The 12,546-nt window shown below is 42.3% G+C and overlaps 1 protein-coding gene across 2 annotated transcripts in view; it reads left to right on the top strand.

Moving 5' to 3' along the window:
- The window catches only part of epha10 (EPH receptor A10), a 147,784-nt gene that overhangs the window by 119,970 nt on the left and 15,268 nt on the right, over window positions 1–12,546 (top strand). Inside the window, exons 7-10 of one of the 2 annotated variants that reach the window (XM_079654731.1) lie at window positions 336–609; window positions 2,043–2,151; window positions 8,378–8,500; window positions 10,847–10,902. In XM_079654731.1, coding sequence (XP_079510857.1) covers window positions 336–609; window positions 2,043–2,151; window positions 8,378–8,500; window positions 10,847–10,902 — 562 coding nt within the window. The remainder of the gene's footprint in view (window positions 1–335; window positions 610–2,042; window positions 2,152–8,377; window positions 8,501–10,846; window positions 10,903–12,546) is intronic. The other variant, XM_079654732.1, reaches the window with a different exon arrangement.

Below are 12,546 nucleotides of genomic sequence, written 5' to 3'. Positions count from 1 at the left end.
ATGTTCTCAGCGCCTCTCTAAGGAATAGTGTTTTTTATTCATGTCTGGGTTTTCTCATCACTTATTTTCAAAGCGCACACTTCTTTATTAAAGCTGGTTAATGAAGTTCTCAGCTTGGCATGGCTAAATGTCTGAAAACTTTTGTCTGGTACTGTGAAAAACTGTTCAAAGGCACTTGATTTGGTTACAAAACAGTCTCGCAAGGCCCCAGGCGTTACTGTGCCATGGAAATGAACAAAGCATCTCACAAATGGATTCCACCTACTCGTCTCACTCCTTTTTCCCCTGTTTTCTTTGCTTTTCTCTGTCTCTCACTTCACTTTGTGTCTCCGAAGGAACAAAAGGATCAGAGTTATTCTACTGTGAAGACAGCCGCCACACGGATCAGTGTCAACAACCTCAAACCCGGCACCACATATGTCTTCCTCATCCGCCCGTTCTCCACGCCGGCCCCCTCCTCATCCCTGTCCTCCTCCCCTCTGTCATCCTCCGCCTCTTCGTCCTCCGCAACTTCTTCGTCATCTTCCTCATCGTCGTCCTCCTCCTCTCCGGCGCCCATCGACTACGGAGCGTACAGCGCCCCCCTGGAGCTGCAGACACTTGGCGAGTGTGAGTAGCCCGTTTTACGCCTCCTCACTTTCTGCACCCCCTTGTCTCAGCACCACCAGGCAGATTGGGATGGGGGGGGGGGGTTGTGAAGGCACCTGTCCAGCCCACACAATAAGACTAGAGTGAAAGATAAGCAGAGACGGAGAATGTCTGAGATTATGAGTGAACAAGCACGATTTACCAGTAAGCTGTGAAATGATTCTTCTTTGTGCGAGTAGATACCGTGTCCCAGGTCACCTCAGGGTGTGTGTGTCGATGTGGGTTTTATCCCTATTGCTTCTCATAAATTATTTCACCTTTTATTTACCCAGGAACGGGGATTTGTTGAACATTCACAGCGTAACTCACCCGAGAGCTGCCCTGCACAACCACTATCTTCAACAGTTGGCCAAAGACCAGCTCTTAAAGATAATTTATTTGTTTTCAAGCGAACAGGGTCTTGCACTTCTTAGTTTTGCTACAGGGTCAGGCCTCCTAGCTGCAGGGCTCCTTTTATTTGGACCGTGCATATTCAGTTTGCTTTATTCGCCTCGGGCTGGATCAAGAGTCAAATGAGTGACCTGACAACCACAAGGAAGCAACAGCGCACTGGATATAAACTTAGGATCACATGAACGTGACTTTTACTAGTCAATGTTAAATATTTGTTGGTTGATTGTAACCAAACAATAAAGACTGGCAGGTGCAATGCTACAATACTGAGGGGGAGATGTTATTCTGTGAGTGTTTGCATTCAGGTGTTCAAATGTGTGTTTTATTACCGGCTACTGCATGCTGGGCTGCATTCCAGGATAGTAAGAATGGCAGATCTGTCCATTTTGGAAACAGCAGATGACATTGCTGTATTTAAGAATTATACAAGCGATTACTAGGTCAACAACAAACTGAATTTGAATGAATAAATAATACAATCATTGTGTCTAGGGGGATTGGCTTTGCACTTGAAAACCTTTTAAAACTTTTAAACCAACATGGACAAGAAGTCCTCAAATTGATTATTAAAAACATGGAAATGTGAAAATCTACAATTATAATACAGCTGGAAAACTTTCCAAACTTCATCAGAGAATGAAAATAATGTAATATTATTGAAACAGCAGGACTGAAACAGATGGCGCATATTATCTATGCTCCTTTTAGGGCTTTTAGTGAAGCAGTTTGTTTGTAAATGCTTTTCAAACAGTGTAAAATACAATAAGAGGTTCAAGTTTGGTATTAGGGTTAGGGGGGGTGAAGTCATAGCTTTGAAAAATACTGAAAAGCAGTTTGCAATCCACTATCATCAACTGCCTATGAAATAGATTGGGCGTTGTAGGTCATGGCTTTATTATTTAATCTCATCTCCTGTTAATGTTCTAGCTACACACCCATTCCAGTTAAGCTTTGTGTTATTGTTCACGTGTGTAATCAGTGTGTTTTCTTACTATCTCTAGTGGCACTGGCGTCCAGCGAACAGAATCCAGTGGTGATTATCGTGGTGGTGTCCGTGGCCGCCCTCATCATGCTGCTCTCCATGGGGGTCGGTCTGCTCATCTGGAAGAGGTATGAATGTACACACAGATGCTAAACATGTATTATCCACTATAGGCTCCATATGATTTGAATACCCCGAGCATGCTACACAAACATACATTCACACGCACATGTGTACAAACACTCAAAGCCTCAATCGCATATTCAGACAACTGTCACACGATACTCCATTATAATCCAGATTACAGTCATCCAGCGACAGAGGAAGTTTCTTTGTGAGAGGAGTGTGCAGCAGTGGCGGGAGAATAGCTGAATGACATGATAACCACTTTGTTTAATATGCTACATAAAGAAATCAGCCGGATAATGGTGCAGTCTGCGTCGAGGGGGAAATGCTGGCAGGGTCAAAACCTTCTTTGATAATTTTCTTGGCCGGTACTTCATAGTTCTTTGCTATCTAATTAGTTTTCACATAGAGAATTGGGAATTGTGAAACAGCAAAGAAGACAAGAGAGAGGTTAAAGCGGTGTCACTTACATAACCGCTGACACACCGTTTACTCTGACCCATACAGTAGTTTGCCTTTCAGAAACTCTGTTGTGCTTTTTATAATTAGAGTGGACAGTCCAAAGTCATTGTTTCACTATGTCTTGATAAGACTATTACGAAACATAGAGACATCTAAAGAAAGCATTGAGTTGAAGCAAATAGTTGGACATCCTGTATTAAAAATGACTGACTGACAACATACAGCTCAGTTTAATTACATCAAGATTCTTTAAATGTGGCTGAAGGAAAAGAGCTTTCAGACTGCAGCAAGCACTGTAAGAAGCTTTATTTCTTATTTAAAGTGGATGCTTAGTACACTTCAGTTTGAGTAGATATTAAGAAATGAGATCACTAGAGAACATTGCTAAACATTCCCAATAAATATAGGCTTTTTGTCTACAATTCTGACTGATGGTTTGTAAGAGTGTGGTTTTGAACCTACCAGGCCAGAACTTACTGTATGAAAGTGAAATAGCTACAACATATTGGATTCTTCTCTGGTAGTAGCATTAGTTACAACATTTAACCAGGGGTGGAGGAAGTATTCAGATATTGTTCTTTTGTAGAAGTAATAGAGTGTAAAAAGTAAAAGCCTTGCATTTAAAATGTTACACAAGTAAAAGTACAAACGTGTTAGCATCAAAATATACTTAAAGTATCAAAAGTACTCATTATGCAGATTGGTCCATTTCAGAATAATATGTATTATATGTTTTGATTATAATGATTGATCATTAAAGTGTTCTCAAAGCTAGTAAAGGTGCAGCTAGTTGTAATGACTTTATATACTGCAGGGTAGCTTGTGAATTTACTCCAGGTGCAACTAACGTCTGATTTAAGAGTTGAATATATTTCACATCATTAATCCAAATCTGTAAAGTAACTAGAGGTACTAAATAAATGGAGTGGATTAAAAGTACACACTTTGCCTCGTAATTGTAGTGGAGTAGAAGTACAAAGTAGCATAACATGGGAATACGCAAGTAAAGTACCTCAACATTGTACAGTGCTAGAGTAAATCTTCCTTATCATCTAACCCATGTTATTGGGAGGTGTGTGGTGCAGTGGGTTGTGCGTTGGTGTTCGGATCAGGGGGTCACAGGTTCAAACCCCACTGCAGTCAGCATGTCGTTGTGTCCCTGGGCAAGACACTTCACCTCAAATTGCTCCTGTGGGGATTGCTCACAGTATTGAAGTCGCTTTGGATAAAAGCGTCTAACAAGTGACATGTAATGTAATGTAATGTTGAACTACTTTAAAAGTTTGCTTTTGGGGGTTATCTTGCAGTCAGGTAATGGTCCGGTACAATACTACAGACGAACATTAAATATTAAATGTAGTTTATCTCAGTTTTAGCATTAGGTTTCACATTAATGAATTGGTGTTTGAGGTTTATTAGTCTATTAGACTGGAAGTAAGAAAGGAAGTTTAAATTAGTATAGCATCACATATAAAACAAAACCACAAAGTGCTTTACAAGAATACAAAAGTATAAAAAGACCATAAAAACAGTAAGTAACAAACAATAAAACGTTAACAACAACAGACCTTAAAAGAAGCATAACTACAAACAATACACAGCATGAGGCAGGATACTTAACGTCTCAATTCAATGCTGCTATTTCTTTGAATCTCAGGCACATTAATGCATGTTTTATTGTCTTGTTTACCGCACTGAGTAAATCCTGACATACACTTGCATGTTTTATTCAGTTTCGCAGATAAAGAGAGTGAATTTCTCCTTGCTGTTGCAAACACTTTGCTCTTTGACTCTCGTCCAATTCTATATTCTGCCAGCCCTGCTCACACACACCCACGCAGATAGCACACTCACAGAATTGATAGTGTACACTCCATCACACATGCAAGCACACATAGGGAGCACACATCTACTCCCACACAGTAACAAACATGTCTAGAAACCTTTATTTTGTTTCATTTTGGGCTGTATTGTGAAAGCATTTGTTTGCATTGTGTGTGTGCTTTCTCTTGTTCCGTTTTCTACACACACTGATCAATATCGCTGCCATCTCTCATCCGGATAAAGTAGACCTTTTTCCGTGGTACCTCTGTGATATAGAAACCATCAGACCTTGACATAGACACATACAGACCAATGATGGAGTCAACCAGGTGTAAAAATGCGTTATATTCACTACCAGAAGCACCGTAAAAATGCTGTCTGTCAAACATCTATCGAGAAATATGTGGCAATCGATGTACACACCTGCATCCATGTGAAAGACTGCGGTGGGAAAGCACAGAATATGCAAAAAGCAATGCTTACCACACACATATAAGTATTTTATTGCATTGTTTCTTTGAGGGAAGCAGCGTCGTTCCCTTGTGCATGGCCTAGTAATGAATAATAAAACTTATCTTTTTTTCCCCTTTTATTTGCATCACTGCATTCATTGAAAGTGGTCTCCATTGTTCATCGCCGCTGGACCATTAACTTGCTCGTCGTGTTTTGCATAGAGACAAAGAGGGAATGGCTTGATGCCTCAATTACCATGTTCTCTTGTTTGCAAAGACAGCCAACCCCCGGCCACAGCTGGAGGGGTCTCGGTTACATCGATCTGCCCGCTCACACATGCTAATGAGTCCCACGGCACACACATGAAGGACACAGGCGACAGCACTCACTTAAGGAATGCATTGGAGATTTTATTAAAACACACTTCCTCAGAAAAATGCCGGCTTGAAGAATAGTCAGTGGTCTCAAAAACAATTTCTTCATGGTTGTCATCATCACTGTCCGATGTGACGGTAAAATCTGCTGGCTGTTAGGGAAATGCTGGTAACGATAAGTCCTCGACAACAGTGCTACTAATGCCTGTTTGACATTTGGCGTAGAGGGCGTAACACACACTTAGCGCTAATGGCTACTGAGAATGTCAATCAATACCTGTGACAAGTCTTTCAGGTGTGTCACTGTTTAAGAAACAGAACACGTTAATATGCAGATTGAAATAGCAAATCTGCTGTTTTATGGCAAGACATGTAAGTGGCAGGTTGGGTCTGCCTCAACGTAGTCCAACACACTAGCTTTAATATGCCGCTTGTTCTCTGAGGGACAGTATGTGATGTACAGAATTACACACCACTATCCTATGTTGCAGTATTTCTGCCAATCTACAGTATGACTCAAAGAAGTACCAGCAGCCATTTTTTTTAAATGCTTCCTCAACTGGAGATACTGACCTCTTAGCTTGTTAGGTATATTTTTTACTTTGGCATTGGAATATTATTGGGGGTATAGAAATGTCTACATTTATAATGCAAAAATCTCAGTATTGTCAATATTTTATTCAAACATTGCTGTTAACCCATTGTTTGCGAGATTTGCTCTTCAGATCAGAATTCAAGTGTTTTAACACACAAAACATCCAGTGCGGCTTTCCAAAAATAATTGGATATTCTGTATAATACTTCATACTATTATTTGCCTGGTTGAAGTGCCATGCCATTGCACTTCTGATGTGGCTTTCATGGTCAGTGTGTGCTGGACTTCCCTCGCTGCCAGGGTCTTCAGTGAGAGTCAAAATGTTATTCAGAACTCTCAAGTAGAACACTGTGGGGAATAGAAACTGAGGAAAGTTATGATTGGACAAAAAGGAAGGAGGACTTTGTATTTTCCTTTCTTTGATACCTTATCTTGACACTTCATACCATCTCTTACACACACACACACACACACACACACACACACACACACACACACACACACACACACACACACACACACACACACACACACACACACACACACACACACACACACACACACACACACACACACACACACACACACACACACACACACACACACACACACACACACACACACACACACCATTGGTGCCTGACCGACTTTGATAGAGGCGGAGTTCCAGGGCATTGCCCAAACATTCTCCAGGAAGCCCAGGCTCCACTGGTCAGTGGTGGGGATTGTTTTCCCTTCACTGGCATCTCTGGAGTGTGTGTGTGTGTGTGTGTGTGTGTGTGTGTGTGTGTGTGTGTGTGTGTGTGTGTGTGTGTGTGTGTGTGTGTGTGTGTGTGTGTGTGTGTGTGTGTGTGTGTGTGTGTGTGTGTGTGTGTGTGTGTGTGTGTGTGTGTGTGTGTGTGTGTGTGTGTGTGTGTGTGTGTGTGTGTCTCTCTCTCTCTCTCTCTCTCTCTCTCTCTCTCTCTCTCTCTCTCTCTCTCTCTCTCTCTCTCTCTCTCTCTTCTGATTGAGTGTGCGTTCAGTCAAGGGGGAAGGATAGAAGCAGGAAGTAAAGCAGAGGGTCATTTCATAGGGCCGTTGACTCTTGGCGACACAAAGTGGGATGCGAAAGGGGAAAAAATCAGACGGGGGAGAGATGGACGGCCAAGAGAAAAGGTCCCGAGCGCTGTGGTGTAGTTTCCTCCGTGTCTCGTACAGATCAGTGCTCTTGTGATTCACACAGACCCCCCCCCCCCTTCCATCAGCAGACACAGACGTACTCCATTTAAATGCTAAACCTGTCATTCCAAAGGGCTCTGCATCAGTATTGGAAATGGGCCGCCATTTAATATTCATAAGTGGCAAATGAATAAATCATTACTTTATTTGAAAGTAAGGATCTGATTATTTATTTCTTAAGACAAACCTAAGACATCTTTAGCTTTTGTGCGAGAAAATGGAAGAAAAGGCTTCTGTAGGTCTCACAGTAATCCTGATTTTCAAGGAGCATCTCCCAACAATGAAACAAAACACAATGTTGCTGCCGCTTTGAAGTCATGGATTAAACTTTATGAAATTCCCCCATTTCTTTTTATTTCTTTGCCCTAGATATATTTTTTCTGTCCTAATTCCTCCCTGCTGTATTCCGCCTGTCATCTAGGATTCTATTCCTGCTGTCTCACCTATTATTCATATTATTTCCATAACGGCACTTAATTTTAGAGAAGGTATGGAATTGAAAGAGCAGGCAATGAATAGGCCTAATTTACACACCTTTCTTCTGATTTAATGTTCTTTCTTGAAAACCACAGCTGGAAAGCAGAGAAATCCATTAAAATGCATATTGTATAAGTAGAAAAGGCTAGTGCTAATTCTGTCGGCCCGAATCATTACGACAACTTTTTATTTGAATTTTTGGCGCTTACAAAAATATAGAAGATGGCTTGCATTACCCTTTAAGTTTTGCATTGCTATGTAGACAGCTAGAAAAATACTAGGCTATATATTTCCTTTCCATTATTAGGCACTATGCGTTCAAATTAAATGCAGTTTTAATTAAAAATTCTCACCAAAGGACCACGACTAAATCTAAGATGACATTTTGTGCCAAAATTAACATTTGATGAGGCTAATCTGACAGTGACAGAGTTTGGAAAGAATCTTCAGTGTGTTGGCACCCAAACTTTTCTTTCTGCCATCTGGTGCCTCAGAAGTCTGAAATTTAAAAATAAAAATTGGTGAATAATTGTAGTCAAAAGCTAAAAGTTGGAACCTGTTTAGCGTAGGATTAAATAAACACAAGGCAATATTTTCAAAACAATGTGTGTCATAGTTTTGGTGAGCCAAAACTATGACACACATGTTTTAGCATGTTTTTCTTGGCAGCATCAATCCTATTCCTATGATTCTATTTAGGAGAGAGGAATCTTTTCATCACTCCAAAGTTGTGTTGACTGACGATTTTTTCAAAGTAATGAAAAGAGCCAGAACTGACATCGGCATCCCCCCCCTGCCCCCCCCCCTTTGTTTTTTTCCCAGCAGCGTCTGCTCGAGCTCCTCCAATGTAACTCCTGCTAGCGTGGTGCTGCTTTCGACCTCCTTCTCCACTCTTCCTCCTCCTCCTCTTCTCTCTCCTCTTCCTCCCTTCACACAGCTGATGCCCAGGTACACTGGCATGCCTGCATCCCCCTCTTCCCTTTCCCCCCCACCCCAACCTTTTTTCTCCTCTTTTCATTTCCTCCCAGTTTCCAGCCGTCTCTTCTCTTACTCTACGCTTCCTGTTCTTCTTTCTCAAGCTTTTCCTCTTACCACGAGTGTGACAATACGTTCCTTCCTTTTCCTCCCTTTTTTTCCACGCTTTTTGGCCCAATTCCATATATATCCTCAGTTCTGTGCTCTACCACAGTACGAAATGAACTGGAAAATGTGATGGAGATTGTTACCGTTGAATACATATCCAAAAATAAGAGGCCCTCCAAAAAGAACTACTTTGCATCAGCCATTTCATTTTTGTCACATCTGTGACATTTCAAAAAACGTAATGGAAATGAAATCAAGTCATGCGACTTTGCCCCCATGCAGCCCTGCCAATTATTTCTTTCTTCCTTATTCCCTTTTTAATGCCTCCTTGTCTCCTCACGTCCCTCATATAACTTGACTTGTCCACTTAAATCTTTTATTTCTGCACTTCTGCTGTTTTGCTCGATTGTCGTTCTGCCACTACATCCTGCTGTATGTCCTAGCTGCAGTTTTCCACCACTGCCTTGCTCCCTATCTCAAGAACCCTTTTTTTTCGACTGCACTCCTCACTAATATCCTTTCTTGCTCTCTATGCCTCTTCCTCTACTCTATGGGCTATTCTGTGAGCCTCTTCAACTATTTCTCCTTCCTTGCATACCCTTCTGCCCAATTACCCTCTTATCCGTAACCTCCTATTTTCCTGTCACTTCCTCTGCCTCCTGACTTCCTCGCTCTTTTTCCTCAATGATTTATCCCCTGCTTTGCCCTCACCCTCTTGTCATGCTAACTGTTTGCTCCCTTACCTCCCTTTCCCCCTCGCCTCAGGTCTCTTGCATCTTGTTTCTCCTGGTACCCGCCATGCCCTCGGTCCTCATCTCTCCCCCCCTCGCTCCCATTGCGCTGTGCTCCCTTATCTATCCATTCTTGTCTCCCCTCCCCTGTCTGGTATCTCCTGCCCTGAGGGTCTGTGCTGCATGTGTCTGCTGGTGTGTTTTGACAGACAGGGTCCTGACCTTGTCTCAGACCCTGCCGCTGCACAGGCTGAGGAAAGTGTCGGCCTCCGCCTCTAACGCATCTCCCCATACAAACACTCGCATGCAAAAGCACCACAAAACAAAAACTAGCACGCGAGCCTCCGCGCGTACACATGTATATACGTACTAACGTGCACATGAAGACGCACACATCTGCTCTACAGGCTCTCTGTGAACTTCATGGCAGCTGTGCGGCGGTTTTTTGTGTGAAGTGCTGATGTGTTCTGACATTTGCATCAAAGCATGGCACCCCGAGCAGATATTATGCCTCTCTCACACACACACATCCACGTCTATTTACACTCACTGTGTACAGACACCTTTGTCTATAATCCCTGAAACACGGTGAGCAGCCTGAAAAATTATGATTCAGATCCACTTGCTTACTTGATGCTTTCAGATATAAACACACGTCATACACGCCACACCATTTAAACTCAAGGTTGCAAAGAGTTCCTCAGATGCTGGAAGACCAGTCCCAAAGTGTTTTTGACCTTGTATTTTCATATATGTCTGGGTTGTATACATAACATATTGGAGCACATTGTTTGAGAGATGAACCTCTGATATACCAAAACACTTTTTCTTCTATTCCTTGGCTTGATCCCCCTCGTCTTGTTTTTCATCCCTCACTCTAATCCAAAGTAAGCATGGCCATCCAGAATGTCTGTTCATCACTTGTTAATCTCTCACTTACAGTATCCGTGTGTGTTTTTATGGATTGTGTGTGCGTGCTTATGAGAGCCAAGTTGTCCTCTAAGCTGAAAAGCCATCAGCAGTCAGATCATAGAGCTCTTTCCTCTCAGGACCCCATGTGGGGACAGAGGATGAGAGAAAACAGTGTGTGCACATATGTGTAGAAAGCACTGTGGCCCGCGCGAGTGTCTTTTCATCTTTTCCTCAAAAAGACCATCGGAGTGAAACAACAATAGAGTATCTATTCGCGGCCTATCGGTGTGTATCTGTGACTCGCTCAGTCAAATCAGGCAGGATTTCCACTTATTCAGCCTCAGATCCCTCTGCTGCTCATCAGTGCCGTCGCATCGGGGGTCTCTCTGAATGCGTCTCTGAATCCTTTCCATCTCCAACGTCAACGCTTTCTCTCACCTCACAGTTCTTGCACATCCCATATGATCTGTTACGATGCAAGATAAACAGGGTCTGATGCTTGTATTTGTTTGTGTCTGCCAACGGGGATAACACACTGTCTGACGGCTTTCTTTGTTTCCTTTCACAGACAATGCGGCTACAGCAAGGCTTCTCAAGAGGGCGATGAGGAACTTTACTTCCAGTGTAAGTGACGCCTCTGATAACTCTATTACTGTGATCCGGCAGAAGACCTATTTCTTAATGCTCTTAATGTCTTTCATTTTTGTAAAGCACTTTGAATTGCCTTGTGTTATAAGGCGCTATATAAATAACTTGCCTTGCCTAAATCCATGGGGGGGCATTTGATTAGAAAGGGCGGTCCCACGGTAAAAATAATAGGTGTCACAGGCACATGATTTTAATTGATGTTGGTGATTAATTACAAGCATATCTCCCAATCTATATGTAACATACAGAATGTGCGTTTTGAATTTCACTGACCTGAAAACCACATAGTTAAAGACATAACTTCGCATTTAAGAAATAAAAACGCGTTTTTCCGGGGCATTGCCAATATGTTGGCTCAGTTTCGTCCCAGCAGAGGGATATCGTTGTAACAACATGAACATAGGCTACCCGGAACTGTGCTATTTTGATGCTTTCTTATGCATTTTGGCGACACACTTGCATGCAAAAAACATATCTCAATGATTGAAAAATGTAGATGTGTTAGTTACCCCAACACGCATGTTTATTTTGAAGATTTCATATGAATTGTGCAGACAAAATATCCTCTTCTGCCTGTGTCGATCAGGGCTGACCAGAAAGACACACACACACAAAGTTAGTTTAAAGACCTGCATTATTCTGACATGATTGTAATGTGACCACTATCTCACATTCACACACATTGAGTTTATTTTCTTCACATCAGCTTACATTTAAAATCTGTTGGGGCCTGCTTAACTTTCTTTTAGTATACATCTATGGCCTAGACATTGATAATAATAATGCTGATTTCTCTTGGGAGGGCAAAAATACTGAATGGGCAGGCCGGCTGTACACAGATGTGTGTGTGCGTGACTTCACTATGGGTCTTTGTGTTCAATCTCCATTTAAAGAGGGGGGGGGAATCAGCCGATGAAATGCTTTGTCTTTAAGATTCCATGTGCTGGAATGCATGTGATTACATATGACTTTTGAGGCATTAAGTAATGCCACAGCACTAATTCTAAATTCTGAGTGCACGCTTAGCCAACTCTGAGCACACGGACACAGTCCATTAGGGGGTGTGTGCGGCTGAGTTTGATGGGGGGAGATAAAAAGAGCTGGAAACGGGGGGGAGGGGAGGAGAAAGAGGGTAAAAGCTCCAGAACCAGGCATCAGAGATTTCCAAAAAGCTAGTTAAACATTATTGTATATGTTGAACAATATTGTACATTTTTAGCTCTCAATAGCCATTGTGGCAGATTGAAGTAGTTTGACATATCTTTCCGTGTTTGTGTTTAAATGCGCGCGCCAACGCTTTGATAATGTGGTGGATGTGTGTGATTTCAGAGTTTCCTTTTGTGTGTATGTGTTTACACAGTTTTGTAAATGCAGTGTGTGCGTGCTCATTTGCGTTGTTTAATCTCCCAGCATGCTGAGCCCTCTGGAGAGGTTTGGAGCACTACGCCCGATGAATAATGAGCCGAAGCCATGCGGCTGGGAATTCAATCTGCCCAAACAAAGACATGCCAACAGCTGACAAGCACGCAACACACACGGAAACACACACACACACACACACACACACACACACACACACACACACACACACACACACACACACACACACACACACACACA

Source organism: Notothenia rossii, assembly GCF_949606895.1.
Source record: "Notothenia rossii genome assembly, chromosome: 10".
Taxonomy (NCBI): Eukaryota; Metazoa; Chordata; class Actinopteri; order Perciformes; family Nototheniidae; genus Notothenia; species Notothenia rossii.
The sequence above is the reverse complement of the archived record's forward strand: the minus strand, read 5'-3'. Positions and strand labels throughout refer to the sequence as shown.